Source organism: Zingiber officinale, chromosome 8B (assembly GCF_018446385.1).
Source record: "Zingiber officinale cultivar Zhangliang chromosome 8B, Zo_v1.1, whole genome shotgun sequence".
Classification (NCBI taxonomy): Eukaryota; Viridiplantae; Streptophyta; class Magnoliopsida; order Zingiberales; family Zingiberaceae; genus Zingiber; species Zingiber officinale.
The window spans coordinates 71,876,390-71,894,995 of NC_056001.1; the positions used below are offsets into that span (position 1 = coordinate 71,876,390).

General features: G+C 35.7%; 2 protein-coding genes across 2 annotated transcripts; both read left to right on the plus strand.

Moving 5' to 3' along the window:
• The first annotated feature begins 430 nt into the window (after positions 1-430).
• On the plus strand, positions 431-6,999 carry LOC122013957 (gamma-glutamyl hydrolase 2-like). Its single transcript, XM_042570164.1, has 7 exons — positions 431-516; positions 1,184-1,193; positions 1,305-1,379; positions 6,250-6,339; positions 6,455-6,517; positions 6,757-6,844; positions 6,899-6,999. Exons 1-7 carry the CDS (start codon positions 431-433, stop codon positions 6,997-6,999), a joined length of 513 nt encoding a protein of 170 aa, XP_042426098.1.
• Positions 7,000-11,162: 4,163 nt separating this feature from the next.
• LOC122014580 (probable alpha,alpha-trehalose-phosphate synthase [UDP-forming] 7) lies at positions 11,163-14,918 on the plus strand. The gene is made up of 4 exons (XM_042570859.1): positions 11,163-11,344; positions 11,414-13,427; positions 13,763-14,036; positions 14,297-14,918. The coding sequence occupies exons 2-4, from the start codon at positions 11,419-11,421 to the stop codon at positions 14,630-14,632; spliced, it is 2,619 nt and encodes an 872-aa protein (XP_042426793.1). The 5' UTR covers positions 11,163-11,344; positions 11,414-11,418; the 3' UTR covers positions 14,633-14,918.
• The last annotated feature ends 3,688 nt before the right edge of the window (positions 14,919-18,606 follow it).

The window sequence follows — 18,606 nt, forward strand, 5'->3', positions numbered from 1 at the left end:
ATTAACATTGTCCCTAAATGTTAATACTTGACTAGGAATCATTAAGAGTAGTGTTCTCTATATCATCTCACTATCGATTCAACCAATCGATTGATATAGATAAGAACCATCTACTCAAGGACGCTATTATACTTAGTTATTTGACACCAATACAAGTAAGTATAATAACCATAAAGAAATGCCTTTATAAGTATATAGGAATATGATACATCGAGTCCATACAACAATCATCATATGATTGACTCTAGGACTCTAACTAACAACATATACATATATGCCAATTGGGACTATGATGCCTACACATATGCATATTGAAAGAAATTTTATTTACAACACAACAATCAAATTAGTGTTGATTTTAATTTGTAAATTAATGGCATTTGGCTTTTAAGAATTCTTACACTTTCTATGATCACTATAGGACCGTGATATGTTAGAGAAGTTTCATGGAGAAAATCAAGCATCTACTCTTTATTTCCAAGATTATACAAATGCTCGAAGATCTGTATTTGAGTGGTACATGCAACGATTACTCTTTTTATAATTTGTTAATTTTATAACAAGAAGATAAAAAATAAAATATAAGATCACTTCATTTAGTGTGCATCCAATGTTGGAGGTGAAATTTTTTGGTGTTGCTTTTTCTTCCACCTCCTTTTATGCTTTCTTTGGTTGAGAAGTGCTTTGCTTTCACTAACCTCATGTGAAATGCCCATTCATTGTCGTGTGGTACTTGTGCTATTCTCTATAGTCACTAATACTTTTTGGTTTTATGAGAGACATAAAGATAGTTTGTTGTATAAATATTTTCCACTAATGGATGTTTGGTTTTTTCCCGTCTTGGATCATTTTAGAAGAAATAATCATGGGTTTTAATATCTCATCAATCACAAGTTCATCACAAAATCTTTATGTTTGGCAAAAGGAGTCCTGAAACAGTAAAGTACAAAAAAGGCATTCTTATTAGTTTCATTCAAAATGATTGCATTCCATCACATTGCATTGCTGAGTTATTCCATCCTTGTGAGGCGACATATCAACTTTTGTTGTCTCAGTTCTGGAAACATTTCAGAATTTAAACATGTACAAATCAACTAATTAATTATTATCGTGGACTCCAGTTTCAAAATATTTTTTGGTGTGTCATTGTACAGATTTTTCATCACCATCCTTAATATTACAGGTGGAAAATTGTACTAATAGATTTATGAGATTTATTAGAACACTTATACTTCTTTCTATTGTTTAGTGAATGGATCAATGAAATTGTATGTAGAATTATGCACACAACCCTGATTTCTTAGCTTTGGTTCTACATATTTCCGACTGAGTTACTGAGGAAATTAAGAATAGAGTGCCTTGCCATGCAAAATCATAAAGTACGTTAATTTAAACTATATGATCTTTATTCTCTTCTTCTAAGAATGGTCATTTTATTTTAAATTATTTTTTAGGATGTTAGACACAGACGTGTCACCAAACACAAAGTGAGAGGACTTTATTTTTCAACAGAAGAAAGCTAGCGATGAGAATTCGCAAGGTGAAAGACTTGTGGTGAGAGGTAATCAGGAGCATGGTAGGAGCAAGACTTGATATGAGTCGGGTAGCGATAATAAGACCTAATCTAAATCGAGAAGGAAGAAGGAGATCACATGCTATAAGTATGGAGTAAAGGCTCACTTCAAGAGAGAGTGTCTAGAGAGAAAGAAAGTCAATGCAGAGAGTAAAGATGATTCATCGAAGTTTGCAAACATAGTGGAGGAAGAAAATTTAGAGAGTGGCGCTGGTGATATGCTTTTTGTCTTGTCTAGTTCAGAGCAATTAACAGATTTTTGGATCCTGGATTCAACATTCTTATCACATAATGTCTAACAAGGTGTAGTTCGATACCTACAGGTTGGTTAATTCTAGTTCTGTTTTGATGGGCAACGATGCATCCTGCAAGTCTTTGGAATAGAGGATGTCATAATCAAGATATTTGATGGTGTGGTCAGAATGTTATGTGATGTTAGACGTGCACCGGCTCTGAGGAAGAATTTGATTTCATTGGGCATGCTGAACGGTAACGGTTGTTGTTACAAATCTATGAGCAAAGTAATAAAAGTTAATAAAGGTGCTTTGACGGTAATGAAAGAGCTGAAATTAGTAGGAATATTATAGATTGCTCGACACCACAATTGTAGATGGAGCGGCTGTCGTAGAATCTGAATTTGATAATACAATCTTGTGGTATATGCGGCTGAGTCATTTGAGTGAGCTCTGAATGTTGTAGCTTCATAAAAGAGGTTTATTCAAGGGTGTCAAAGCATGCAAACTCGACTTCTGCGAGTATTGTGTTCTTGGAAAATAAAGTAGAGTGTAGTTCAAAATAGTCACACACAAGATGGAGGAAATTATGGACTATGTTCATATAGATCTTTAGGGACTAACCAGGGTAGCATCATGAGGTGGGCATTTGTATTTTGTGAGTTTCATCAATAATTACTCACGAAAAGTATGGGTGTACTTCATGTGTCAGAAGTCAAAATCCTTTTCGAAGTTCAAGATGTGGAAAATTGAAATAGAGAATCAGATGGGAAGGAAACTTATATGTCTGAGATCAGATAATGAGATTGAATACACAGATTCAAAGTTCTTTTGTAAGCAACATGGTATCAAGAGACATTTCATGGTTCGCAGGACACTACAACAAAACGATGTAGCAGAAAGGATGAACATGACAATAATTGAGAGAGCTCGATCTCTCAGATTAAATCCAGGCTTGCAAAGAAATTCTAGGCAGAGGGTAAACATGATGTGCTTCTTGATTAATTGATTACCGAGGACAACACTAGATGACAAAATATCAGAGGAGTATGAACTGAAAATTCGATTGATTACTCTAGTTTGAGAGTGTTTGAATGTCCAGTCTATATGCATGTTTCTAGTGAAGACAAATCAAAGCTGGATGTGAAATCAATATACTGTATTTTTCTGGGTTTTCAAAAAAGAGTGAAAGACTTCAAGGTTTGGGATCTGAAGGCAAACAAAGTGATGATCAACAAAGATATGGTATTTGATGAAAGAGCCATGTTACAACGTTCTCGGGGGAAGAGAAACAAATACTAGAAAACCGCGACAACAATAAGCATATTATGCACGTGGAGCTAGAAACACATGGTTTTGATGGTGGTAGCTCAAAGGACATGGAGCATTGGACTATAGCCGGAGAATGGACCAAATGCTCAATCAAACCACCTACTCAGTATGGTTTTGAAGACGTGATTTCTTTTTCACTTGTCACTAGTAGCGAAGATCTTAATACTTTTTAAGAGGCAGTACACAGCAAAGAGAATGACAAGTGGATGAGTGTTATGACAAAGGAGATAGAGTCATTACATAAGAACCAAACGTGGGATCCGATGGAACTTCTTGAAGGAAAGAGAGCTATAGGATGCAAGTGAATATCTAAGAAGAAAGAAGTCATCTCAGAAAGGGAGGAGGTAAAGTTCAAGGCTAACAAAAGGGTTACTGGAAGGAGTTTGACTACGATGAGATATTTTTTTCGATGGTCAAACATACATCTATCAAAGCTATATTGGCTTTGGTAGCATATCATGATTTGCAATTGGAGCAAATTAAGTGATTTGGAGGAGCATATTTACATGTCACAACCACAAGTTTTAGTCGGCTCGGGCAAGAGCACTTAGTTGGTAAATCGAAGAAGTCACTTTATAGGCTAAAACAATCTCTAAGATAGTGGTACAAGCGTTTTAACTCTTACATGCTTTAGAACGGATACAGAACATAAGAGTATGATTGCTGCATTTATGTGAAGTGCCTTGACGATGATTCACTTATCTTCTTGTTGCTATATGTGGATGATATGTTGATTGCTGCAAAGAGCATGAAGGAGGTCAATAAGTTAAAGATGCTATTGAGCAAGGAATTTGACATGAAAGATTTGGATGCGATAAAAAAGATTCTTTGGATGAAGATACATAGAGACAAAATCTCTAGAATACTATGATGGCGGAGTTATGTTGAGAAGGTCTTAAACAAATTCAACATGGGAAATGTGAAGTCTGTAAGTACATCTACGATGCATCATTTCAAATTATCTCTACATAGTGTCCAAGGACGGATGAGGAGATCCAAGACATGCCAAAGGTTTTATATGCTAGTGCAGTTAGTTATCTGATGTATGTCATGGTTTGCACAAGGCCTGATTTGACGCAAGTTGTAAGCATGGTGAGCAAGTTTCTTTTAAATCCTGGTCAACAACATTAGGACGTGGTCAAGTGGATTTTCAGATACTTGAGAAATACTATAGACCAAGGAAGCGTTGTGACTTGCATGGTTAGGTGTTCAACAAGGTGAAGTTGAGTTATATTGCTATAGCTAGAGTGCTATTTATTTGACGAATAATCAGATGTATTATGTGAGGACCAAGCATATTGAAGTGATGCTTCGCAAGATCAGGGAGCTGATACAGAGAAGTTCAAGCATTGCTTGAACTTGATCCATTTCTTTAGTTGCTAAAGGGAGGTAGCCCGAACTCGACGTCTAGGTGGAGTTTTCACAGATGGTCGTATTTCTCCTAAGGGATGGATATTCGCCAAGGTGAAGATTATTAGAGCATGACTCATATAATGAGGATGTTGGACACGGGCGTGCCATTGGACATAGCAAACCCGTGCTTGCTACTTGAACATGGCGAGAGTGTGACATGGCCATGCTTATAATTATCCAGAGCATGTGATGGAGAGTGTCCAACGGTGAGAGTGTGACACGACTATGCTTGGAAGTCACTGTTGGCTTGGGCATACCCGTGGCACTGGTGTGCCACTGAACATGGCCTGGCCATGTCCGAGTATGTTGGTCGTGCTTGGTGTTGAAGACGTCGAGAGTTATAGGATTTATGGTATTACTTGATATTTTTGGTCCAAAATACTATGTATTGTCTGAACTGTATAAATAGAATCATTGTAATTCTAAATCTATTTTTTAATAGAAAGTTCTTGGTCGTTCGGTGGAGTAGGCACATAGCCAAACCACAGTAATTTCTCATCTTCTCTACTCTCTCGATTCTTTTTCTTTTTCGTTTTCTCCTTTACGATTCTTCACTATTGTTGTGGTGCAATCTTAACCTAGGATCTTGGGAAAAAAAAAAGAAGGTATATATTACTGTACTTTTAGTTATTTCATCCAATTTTATCCTATTTGAAATGTTCACTGTTTCAAGAGCTTTTCTTTCTACTATATTGATAATCTCACTATTTATTGCACTTCTGTATCCCCTGTTTGGGAGGAGGTGAGGGAAGGGGAAGGAAGAGGAAATAAGGGGAAGGGAAACTTTGAACCTTGTTTGGGAAGGAGTGAGGAAAGGGAAGGAAAGGTAAGGTAAGGAAGGGTAAGCTTTAACCTTCGTTACCTATGGAAAGAGAGATTTTCTTACACCCCAAATTGGGGTCTAAGGAAGGGGAAGAGAAAAAAAAAAAAACTATTACAATTTTATCCCTATTCTTAATAGTTTAAGAAATATTCCAATTTCTAATTTTTCTATATCGTTGGAGTCCAATTTCCTCACCTTCTTCATAGCTCGCTTGCTGCCAAATCATTAGAGGGGATCTGACATGTCTTCTAACTGAATTGAAAAGAGAAATCATTTTTATCGTCAAAATTTAAGAGGATATCTACTATTTTTTAATTTTTCCATCAAAATTTAATAAGTTTTTAAAGAATAAGAATTCTCGTTATCAAGCGTTATCTTTTAAATTTTTTTATTTAAGGTTTTTAAAATCATTATTTTCATTATTTCTCATTTAATTAGTTGATTATCGATAATTCATTATTTATTATGAATAGTATAAAAAAGATTAGTTTTTATTAAAAAATAATTAATTTAAATGATAATATAAAAAAATTAATTTTATTATTAAAAATATCTAATTTATATTTATAAAAAAATATTAATATTATGGAAAATGTCTAATTTAAAAAGTGAGAATATTTTTATAACTTTATCTATTTAACCTCCATTCCCCTTCCTTTCCTCCCAAACAAAGTAACACATATTACGTTAATGAACCTTCCCTTCCTCCCAAACAAGGAGAAGTTAAATACTTTACTTCCCCTCCCTTCCTCTTCCGTTAATGAACCTTCTCTCACTCCATCCAAACAGAGGGTAAGTTACATATATAGGCTGATCACTCCATTTTTGCAGCCTAACATTTCTTTTTTGTGTTGAACTCTTGCAATTATTGCAAGTTTGGCATATCGCCAAAAAAATTTCTAGGTAATGCCGCACTCTCAAGCTTTTTCAGAATTCTGACAACATCGAAGGATGAAAACGGTAAGGTACCATAATGTGTCATATGCTTCTGCTGGAAGGCGTAACATATTTGACATCTATGCCGACACATATTGATTTCTTACAATGAACTTTTGTCCCTTTAACTTTTTACAAGTTTAGGTTTACGTTTCAACTGTTCAAGCTTATAACTATCCTGTAACTGACTTCCAGTGGCATCCAGAGGTAATCATAATCACCACGCCAATTTTCTTCGTATCATCAACATGCAGTTTCTATCCCAATGTATTGATTTTCCATATGAACTTTTTAGAATCAAACTTCTACTTCTGATTCTTATAATTTACTCTTCAATATTTATAAATTCAGGCAAAACATTGGGTCATCTTTCTTCCTTCATATATCATTAAACCTTAGTACAGGAAACAGATTACGAGTATAACTAAACATTTGGATTCCTGCAGAAAAATGCTTTTGAGTGGGGATTGTCGATGATTCCCCATAGTGAGGATGCAGTGCAGGTAACTCAACATGTTGCAACTACTTCATCAGGTTCTGATTGATTCAACACTGTTTCATTCCCTATTATTGCAACTACTTCATCAGGTTCAAAATTATCCTACAATGCTCTATGGAAGTTTGGTGGTAGATTTAAAGTGTATGGAGCCCAACAACGCAAGGAACAGCCGAAGAAAACTGTCAAGTAATAGCACTAAGAAGGAAGCAAGAAAGAAGAAGGTTAATCAATTTATATGAAAAATGCATGAAGATGAATGATAGGATGCCTGAGCCACACAAACCATGCCGATGCCATCGTCTCGCTTTCTTGGTGAGAGAGATGGATGGGGGCGGGACACTCGTGACGTGTCTCGGGACACTTGTGTCGTGTCTGTTGTCGTGTTGCTAGTCCACAGCACGTGCGACCTGCGACTGCTCCACATGGACGTAGTGGTCAAATCGAATTAGCCGACATGCATTCTAATTCCGGAGGACAATTTTGTTTTTATCTAATTGAATGATATATATATATATCTTAATTTTTTATGAAGTATAATATTTATTAATAACTTCTTATTTTAAAAATAAAATAAAATGAGTCAATTAAGAAGGCTAATGAGTTGAACTTATCAACCTAATTAATGAATTAGGTAAAAAGTAGGTTGAGCATAGTAAATAGATTGAATTAGTTAGACTAGTTAGGCTTGTGATAGGATCAATATGGGGTTAGGATTGAATTGGTAGGATCGAATCTAATTTTTAGGATCTAGGGCTTTTGGATTAAAAAAAAAAGACCACAAGATAATTCAGTCAAGGTCAATTGTCAAAGAAAACCATTATTAATTTATTCGAATTCATATATGAATATGAATATCAAAAATAATCTTTTAAAATATTTTTATTCAATTAAAAATAAAAAATATATATCCAAAATATATAATTTTGGAGAAAGAATGAAAAAAAAAAATTTTTTGATGATAGTTAAATATCAACTAAATAAATATTTTAAATAATCCCAAAATTTTAACTATGTAAAAGATGGAAATAACTTTAAATATCAAGTATGAACTTTTAAAAAGATTTTAAACGATATTTTTTATATTCAAGACTGGTTGTTAAGAGTTATGACCTCTTAATGTGTTAAGTTTCGATTCTACTAATCTTAATTGATCCTATTGAGACTTTATTAAAAAAAAATAATTCCAAACGCACCTAGATCATTTTGGTGTTTTCGGATTGTATGATCTTACAATCTGAATATCGTGATTTTATGAATCATGTCTCAATAGACTAGCCAACATGGTTAGGTTGGGAGTAAATCGATCAAAACGATCATGAGTAGACAAATTACCTGAACCAAGCTAGTTAGTTGAGCTAACATATCAATTGAACATACCGTGTCAACAATATTCATCCAGCTATCCTATCACTTGAACCATAAACCAATCACCAATTTGATTGGAACGCTTGGATTGTCTAAGAGGAACACATCGATTAAATTATCATCCACTCATTGGTTCAAAGATTGTATTTGATTCCAAGTCAACCATTGTGAGCGTTTCTAAGTTTGGTGGAAAATTTTTGTGAGATTGAATTGGTCATTTTCAGAATTAATCGGTATAAATTGGATATCTATCTTAATTATAAATAAATAAATAAATAGAATATTCTATTTGATTAAATAATTAGTGGCATAATGATTGAATAATATTTTTGGCCAAATCAATATGAAAACCTTGATATTTTTGCTTTATGTGCCACCCAATTAATTAACTAGTTGATGGACTGCGTGGCATATGTGATATGTGTTGTGGCCAAAGCCATAGCTTTTTGCCTTTCCTTCGCGGTGATCGCATTGACTCACCTCCAGTACTTTTCCTCGTCATAATGCAAACTTTTGTATTGAAAAGTTGAGTGTCGATAGAGATGGGCACACACACGCCACACCATATGTTAGTTAGATGGGGATCGTCTTTTCCTATCCAATTTAATGCTTAAAAATTACATCTTTATCACTTTAACTTATCTTAAGAGTTTGTTTCTCATCTTTAATTGGAAAATGTCCCTAAGCAATATTAGAGACAAGAGTAATATTGTCATACACATTTAAATCTTTTACCTTTACTAGGGAGGATAATGGATCGGATTCGAATATGATTTTATATCCTTTATCTCCATACTTATCGGATATCAAATATACATTCTCACACTCATACCTATTACAGGATCATATATTTTCTATACTAATAATTTTTCTTCTTTCCCTCCAACTATTATTTTTTAACAAAAACATGATAGAATTAACATCACATTTTATATATATTTATATAGCCTACTCGACAAAAATAGTTAGTAATTTTTTATAAAATATTTTTTTAATATATATATATATAATCTGGTATTCGGATCCAGGGGCGGATCCAATGGGCCCGTCGCCCCCCCCCCCCCTCTATCGGCGGTGGAACCCCTAGTATTATAGGGTTCCATTGGTGGAGATGGAGGATACCGTTCTTTGTTCCGTGTAAAAATCACCCCTTCAATCTTAAATTGTTAGATCCGCCACTGTTCGGGTCTAATATCAGATATTAGTAGTCCCTCTATGTTCTTCTCCATTTGAGTCAGATATCAAATTCTCCGTCGAATTCGGAAAAAATTATCATCCCTAAAGAGAATGTCCTCTTATTCTAACTCACTACTAGATTAAACAACTATTGTTAGTTTGGTCCTAAGATTTTGAATCAACCATTCATCAAGAGTTTCATGAACCTTGTCGTCCTCAAGGTGTAGCGCAGACGATAGATACATGACTTCTCTAGCGTAATGGTTAGAGGTCGATTCTCATGAACTGATGACATGAGATTTACCCCATCATGTGCCTCTGGCCTGTGTACCTACATATACATCCCTTCATATTCATGAGACCGACACTAGAAGGACCTCTAAAGTAAAGGATTTACTTTTTTTTTAATGAACCTTACTACGAGAGTGAGGTTGCTCGAGTTGATTTGCATCGATTAATTTAAATGATTTTGTTAAAGCTATTTATTGAGGGTTGTGTAGTTTCTTGAGATGATTGTTGGCTATAAAATTAAAGCAACCTATAGTCATCTTCGACTAAATATATTCCTCCTTTCAATGTATCTACACATTTAGACATTTTTGTGGGTAACTTTCCATTGAATATGTCCTTTATCATCCATTAATCATAAGTTAGGTCTCCCATCTCTTTTAATGCATTAATACTCAAATCATAATGCTAATAAAGATCAATGATGTCCTAACTAATTCACTAATTATTATTAGAGCTATGCTAATTGGCTCGTTTAACATCTTTTCCTTCTCTTAGTGGAGGTTGCTCACCCTTATGACTTAATGATTGATGAGTATGAAAGGCATTTTTTTTTAAAAAAAATAAATATATAAATTGTAGGGCACTCATCCCATGATCATTGTCTAATAACTTGCTTAGACAAACATCTAAATGAATCAATAGAAAATTGTATTGATGTAGTTTGAAATCTATTTAATTTATATATAGCTTATTATGTGTTTTTTATTAAGCACGTTGGGTAAATCTTCTATTTTTTAAGTAAATTTAAATTAGTAATTTTTTTAAAAGTAAATGGCGCTTAAGATAATTTATTAATTTAGAAATTGTAAATGGTATATTTGTGATTGCATACCAAAAAAAATAAATCATATTAGTCTATATCAAATAGTTATAATAGGCAACACGTATTTATGATTTTTTGATTGTGTTCATCAATTAGAGTGCGTTGATTTAGAATTATATCTTTTTTTTCTTTTTATAAAAATATATTTCGGTGATATGTCTATTTCGGTTTGGAGTAGAATGTCAACGCATTATTTTGAATCTAATTCGATTTCATTTTCCATATATTTTATGCCTTCTCACTTTAAAATTATATATATATTTTTTAAGAAATAATTTTTATTCCATATCAATTAGGTTAACTTAATCACGTCGTTGATTACAAGTCAACGTAGTCAACGTTGCCCGCGCGGCGGCCGCGAATTCCGCGGCGTGGCATCGCCGCCGTCGCCGCCGGTCGCCAAAACGGAGACCGTGGAATTGGAATTTGACCGGGTCGGTTCATTTTTTTAAACCGGACCAGATCAACGTGCGCTATTTCGAATTTATTTGTTATTTACCCACGCAAAGCTTGCCAAGCTGGCCGGGGGCTCCACAAGACGTGTGGCCACGACCGCCACGTTCTCCACCGGGCGACGAGTCGGGTATGGCAGTGGGTGGGTTTGGAACCGCGTGAATCCAGCTCACGTCCGCCGACCTTATCCTGCTTCCTTGCACCCACCCGCTCCTATATACTTATCCATTGTCCATCCCTCGCCTTTAACTTTTCCCCTTCCGTTCCTTCCCCGATTGGATTCTTTTCTTTTGCCTTCTTCCTCGTCTCGACGCCGCCACATCTGCGATCCAAAGGGAGCGCCGTTTCCTTCTTGATCTTCTTTGATTCATTTCTTAGACGGATTGTACGCTTACCTGATTGGTTTCTGTCCTTGCATTGGTTCCTGGTAAGGATTCTTGTTTATTCGATCGGGCGAGTGCGGAGTTGATTTTGATTGGGGTGTTTTGTTCTTTAGGAAAGATGATGTCGAGATCGTATGCGAACCTTCTGGATCTGGCGTCCGGGAACTTCGCGGCGTTGGGGATGGGCGGGGAGCGGGCGGCGCGGCGGATGCCGCGGGTGATGACGGTGCCGGGGACGCTGGCGGACCTGCAGGAGGAGGAGGATCGGGCCAGCAGCGTGGCGTCGGACGTGCAGTCGTCGCCGGCGCAGGAGCGGATCATCATCGTGGCGAACCAGTTGCCGATACGCGCCCGGCGGCGGCCGGATGGGCGCGGGTGGTCCTTCGGGTGGGATGATGACTCGCTGCTGCTCCAGCTCAAGGACGGGCTGCCGGAGGACATGGAGGTGCTCTATGTCGGCTCGCTGAGGGTCGATGTGGAGGCGCACGAGCAGGAAGACGTCGCGCAGACGCTGCTTGAGCGGTTCAAGTGCGTGCCTGCGTTCCTGCCGCCGGATCTCCATGACCGGTTCTACCAAGGCTTCTGCAAGGCCAACATCTGGCCGCTTTTCCACTACATGCTCCCCTTCTCCGCCGACCACGGCGGCGCCGGTGGCCGCCGGTTTGACCGTGGTCTTTGGCAGGCCTACGTGCTGGCCAATAAGTACTTCTTCCAGAAGATCATCGAGGTGATCAACCCCGAGGATGACTACGTGTGGATCCATGACTATCATCTGATGGCTCTCCCCAACTTCCTCCGCCGCCGGTTCAATCGCCTCCGCATGGGCTTCTTTCTCCACACCCCCTTCCCCTCTTCCGAGATCTACCGCACCTTCCCTGTACGCGAGGAGATACTCAAAGCACTCCTCAACTGCGACCTCATTGGCTTCCACACATTTGACTACGCCCGCCACTTCCTCTCCTGCTGCAGTCGCATGCTCGGCCTCGAGTACCAGTCCAAGCGCGGTTACATCGGCCTTGAATACTTTGGCCGCACTGTAGGCATCAAGATCATGCCCGTTGGCATCCACATGGGTCAGCTCCACTCTGTTCTTCGCCTCCCCGACCTTGAGTGGCGGGTCAACGAGCTCCACCAGCAGTTTCAAGGTAAGACCATCCTCCTTGGCATCGACGACATGGACATCTTCAAGGGGATCAACCTCAAGCTTCTCGCTTTTGAGCACATGCTTAAGGTCCATCCCAAATGGCAGGGTCAGGCTATCCTAATCCAGATAGCCAATCCAGCTAGGGGCCATGGAAGGGACCTCAATGAGATCGAAGGTGAAATTAAGGAGAGCCGTGACAGAATCAATAGTGCCTTCAGCAGTGACGGTTACACCCCAGTCATCTTCATCGACCGCACTGTGTCCGTCGTTGAACGGATTGCTTACTACACTATTGCAGAATGTGTTGTGGTTACAGCCGTCAGGGACGGGATGAACCTCATACCGTATGAGTATATTGTATGCAAGCAGGGGATACCCAAGGGTGATGCTGTCAAGCTTGATAGCCCAAAGAAGAGTATGCTGGTGGTCTCGGAGTTCATTGGTTGTTCGCCTTCACTGAGCGGTGCCATTCGTGTGAATCCGTGGAACATAGAGACTACAGGTGAAGCAATGAATGAAGCCATATCTATCTCTGATGGGGAGAAGCAACTGAGGCATGAGAAGCATTATCGATATGTCAGCACACATGATGTTGCCTATTGGTCAAGAAGTTTCATGCAAGATTTGGAGAGGTCTTGCAAGGACCATTTCAAGAGAAATTGTTGGGGAACCGGCTTAGGATTTGGATTCCTAGTGGTGGCACTCGATCCTAATTTTAGGAAGCTTCATATTGATGGGATTGTCTCTGCATATGAGAAGGCGGAGAGTAGGGCAATCTTGCTGGATTATGATGGAACATTGGTTCCACAGACGTCTCTCAACAAAAAACCCACCGCAGAGGTTATCAGGATCATTAAAACTCTATGTGCAGACAAGAAAAATGTTGTGTTTATTGTTAGCGGGAGAGGGCGTGAAGGTTTGGAGGAGTGGTTTATGCCTTGTGAAAATCTCGGACTTGCAGCAGAACATGGTTATTTCATTAGGTATGATTCTTCTACTTGCTTTTCCTTCTTGCTTTTCCTTTGCAATATTTGTTGGGCAAATTCTGTGAATTAGATCGACAGACAGCAATGCCTTACAAGATATGATGTTAAATACATATGGTTGTAGTTTTTCTACATTTGTTTTGTAAATAGAGTTTATTACAATATATGATATGCCAGCAAAAACACTGTCAAATGTTCAGGAATAAGCAATCTGATTAATTCAAATAGTTGTTATTGTGTATATCTTAGAAGAGAGCTGAGTCTTCCATTTGTGAATCATCAGTGAATTAGATCAAGAGAACAAATATGATGGTCTGGTTTTTAATTTACAGGTGGAAGAGAGACCAAGAATGGGAAACCTGCCACCAGAGCACTGATTTTGAATGGATGCAAATTGTTGAACCAGTTATGAAATTATATACTGAGTCCACGGATGGGTCTTATATAGAAACTAAAAAGAGTGCCTTAGTTTGGCATCATCAAGATGCAGACCCTGGCTTTGGCTCTACTCAGTCTAAGGAAATGCTCGATCATCTCGAAAGTGTACTTGCAAATGAACCAGTATCAGTGAAGAGTGGTAATTTCATTGTGGAAGTTAAACCTCAGGTATGTTTTTCTTTTTGTGTTGATTTATTTATTTATTTTTGAATGCCACAGTATCCTAGATGCTTCTTGTTTGTTCATCTGGTATCTCTTAAGACAAACAACTTGTGTGACGACAGAAGCCACATTAATAGCTTGTGGCATAATAAGCCCTATTGCAGTTATGAAGTTTGAACACTGTACTGGCTATATGATGAATTTCTTGTCCAGTTAAAAAAGATCTTGTCTTGTTCCAATCTAACTTGCTCTTCTTGCTTTTACAGGGAGTCAGCAAAGGTCTAGTTGTGGAGAAGATTTTATCCTCAATGATGGAGAATGGCAGACAAGCTGATTTCGTGTTATGCATTGGCGACGATAGGTCTGACGAGGACATGTTTGAAGACGTCGCAAGCATAGTATCGAAGAATCTAGTAGCTCGTCGCTCATCGATATTCGGCTGCACTGTGGGGCAGAAGCCAAGCAAGGCGAGGTATTATCTGGACGACATAACAGATGTCATACACATGCTTGGAGCACTTGCAGATGCCTCAGAGGACTCACCCTCCTTCCCTGATGCTCCCGATGTCTCTGACAAGCCTACACTGTCTCTCGAGTACTGATCCATTCGTAGGTCGAAACGTAATGGATGGATCATGGATCATCCGCTCTAACAGCATGCTTTTGGTCAACCAACACCGATGATTCTTTGATGGTTTCTCGACTCCGTTGTAGATACTCCGAGCAAAGTTTCAGTCATGAAGTAGAATTGTCGAGGGAAGCCATCTGCTTCTTCCTACAAATTTTTTTGGTGGTTTATATCTTATACATCTTTAAGTAGTTTAATGTCACTGATAAAAGAAGATTGTCTCTGCCAAAAATCAAATTTCTTTCAATCTTTTACATCAATTTTCGTCATCAGTTGTCATTGCACGTGAGATCAGATGTTTTTATTATTTATTTTGAAAAAAATTATATATATTTCTAAAAGGAAATCTATGGATGACTGGATGAATGCAACCATGGAATTCTCTAAAATTGTATCAATGTTTGACTTCATTAAAACTTTCTCAACTTTAAAATGTTGCTACAAAGAGTTCTTGGTTTAGATTATTAAAATTAGAGTTGTCAATTCGATTATGTTAAAACAAATATTTTATTAAAAAAAAAATCTGAATTAAGTCTGCACATAACTCAAAAATCTTAAATCTGAATAACTGAATTAAAAAAAGTTTTTTTAAAAATAATTCATCACTTTTATTTCAAAAGGTTAGATTGATGGGTCAGATTTATTCTTAACCCGTAATTGAAATCTGAATTGTTTGCAATCAAATCTATATAAAAATCAATAATTTTTTTATAAACATTTAACATATTAAAAAAATCATTTCAATTGCAAAAAATAAAAAAAAAATTAAGATTTAGTTTGGATAAAGTAATCTTGTAATCTCTATTCACCAAAAAGTTTAAATTTATAAAAATAACTTTATGAACTAAAATAATTATAATAGTAAATTTTAACTTATAAAATATAATTTTATAGTTTTAATAAAGTAAAAAATAATAATTATGTCGAGTTAACTTAGAAATAATTTGGAAAAAAAATCTTGATTTAAAACGCCCTAAGAAAAATTTAAGAATAAACAATTTTTTTAAAAAATAGAAAGATCTTTTTGATTTTTACTTAAAATTAAAGGAAGATTTCATATTAAAACTAAGATATAATTTTGAAAAAAGATGTTGGAGTTTCTTTTAATAAGAGGAAAAAATTAATTGCAAACTTAAAATAAAAAAATAATTAATTAAAAATTTGAAATCCAATAATAAAGAAAAATCAATTAAACAATAAAACCAAGTAAAATAAATATTATTTATATTTTATGTATAAGTTAGTAAACTCATGATATCAAAGAATTATTTCTAAATTTAAATAAAAGAAGAGAAGAAAAAAAAACTACTTGCAAATTTTAAAATCTCATAATTTAAGGAGAGAATCAATTGTAAATTCAACACAAAAGGAAAACAAATTGGAATAAGAGGAAATTAATGATTCGAAATAAAAAGGAAAGAACTGATTGCAAATTTAAAATTTAAATAAAAGAGAGGTAAAGGATAAATTGTAAACTTGACATGTAATAATTAATTAAAAGAGAAAATTAAAACGGAATTAAGTAAATCCAAAAGAGAGTTAATTAAAAATTAAATTAAAATGTTCACAAAGTAATTAAACAATCCCTAGTTTGTCATTAGTACTTAGCACTTTATTACTTGGATTTCGGTCAAAGACATCATTAACGTTAACAATAATGATTAGGCCATAGGACAGTGTCAAACGAGAAGGAACATATTCACATTCCACAATTTCATTTTGCCCCTTATAACTCACTGTTTTTATAAATAACCTCGAAGATTATTATTATGTTTTACTAAATTAGTGTTTGAACATGATTATAAATAAAATCCAACGGGCAAACATCAAAAGACACCTCTTATTTTCATTATCATAAAAAAAACATCTTATATTGCAAACAATGTCAAAAAAAATATTTCATCCTAATTTGTTTCTAAATTATTATATTTTTTATTCTTAATTCGTTAAGCAATGTTGTAGTATTTTGGATAAAAACTATTATAATATTGAGGAATTTTAAAATTTTAGTTAAAAATATTCTAACATTGGTTAAAATTACTCGTATTAAATTGAAATTATTTAATCAATATTAGAGTAATTTTAATTAATATGAGAGTAGTATTTGTCCATGTCAAAGCAATTTTATTTATGTTAGTATAGTTTTGACTAATGCTGAAGTAATTTTCATAGGTGTTAGAACAATTTAAATTAGTATTAGAGCATTTTTAGCTAAAATTAACAGTGTTGGACTAGCTTAGTAAAAAGAGATATTTTGAGATGGAAAATTAGGATGGAATTTTTTTGTGATAATTTTTCAATATACAATTTCCTTTTTGATGATCATAAAATTAAAGGTGTTTTTTTAAAATTTTATCCAAACTTAAAACATAGGGGCAAAGTAAAAATTTCCCCAAACATCAACAAGCAATCTAAAATTGGATGATAATTGTATTAATTGGTATGCAATAATTAAAAAAATTCTTTAATTAAAAAAAACTTTTTTAATTGGAAATAGATAAAAATAAGAGGTTGGAACTTGGGAACCGACTTTTTTTTTTGAATATTTTATTTAATGAAAGAAATAGAAAAGGCATGCAATTGAGACCTCTCTATTTTAAAAAATTACATGGAAGGACCTCATTTGGAACCATGCCAGCACGTGACGCGCAGACTCACAGAGCTCGAGACGCACGCGCTTCGATGTGAGTTTCATGCACCAACAAAAATGACCGAGAAAATTGCATTTCACCCCCTTTACTTTCTTGGGATTTCAACGCTGAGTGCATATTGTCGAAACATCATCTTTTGTAATTTCAGCATTGTCTGGGCACTTTTGTCGAAGATTGCAAGGTGCGTGGTGGAATAGTTACCGGGACCACGGTTCGGGGATTCTGTCCAATAAATGGGAGCCACGCATTCAATTCACGAAAGAGAGCTGAGATTTGGATGCCTCTTCCTATAATTGGCAAGCATTTATGGATTTATCCCAAAAAAACATTGGCATTTAAGGCAAATTACATTTGTAGGGTGCGGTCTAATTATCAATCATTAAACTCACTGGACTGATAAGATACCCTTTCAACCCGATCCAAGATCCCAAGATCCATGATCCAATAGGGGACGGAATTTACACTACTAACAATCCGAGACCCAATAGGCCGTTAGAGTTTAAGAGTGCATCTTTAATACAGCTAGAGATGATAAAAGTATAAAAGGGGTTATGTATCAAACCATAACTTTGTCTTTTTTATATATATAATTATTTAGACTTGACTTAGGCATAAGACCTCCTCTAATAATAGCTCCGGTCCTTCTACAAAAGGGGTCCGAGGTAAAAAAAATAAAGTCCAAAATAAATTTAGGCCTCAACTATTTAAGGTCCCAATTACATATCTAAAAAGATAAAAGTAAAAGACAATATCATAAGATTCTGAAATATGAATTTGGATCCAACTATTCAAGACCATAATTACATGCTTATAATATATAATACTAAAAAAAAAAAAAACTAGACCCTCTCAAATTATGGGCCCAGGGTCATCGTTCAGTGTCGTCCCTCCTCCAAGATCGGCCTTGTCTAATAACTTTCGATGAGCCCAAAAAAGACTTTGGTCATTTGATATAAGTAATAGATTCCACAACCACATTTAACTTAACATATTCAATAGAAAAATATTATATGAAAGGATTTTAAGACAAATATAAAACGAAGGATAGGGAAAGGAGGAGAAACGAGGGACCTACTATGATGTGGTACATGTTTAACATGTTGGAAAGGAATTTAGAGTAACATATATATCTAAAGAGAAGATAGCGAAAGAGGGAGAAAGAATGCCTGCTTGTCGTTGAATAGTCAGTACATATTAAGATATTTCAATTAATAATGATTATTGCTGTTCATAATAACAGTAATTATCCTAAAATTTTTAATAGCCTCAGTCCTTGCATTGGAAAAAATTTATTCCT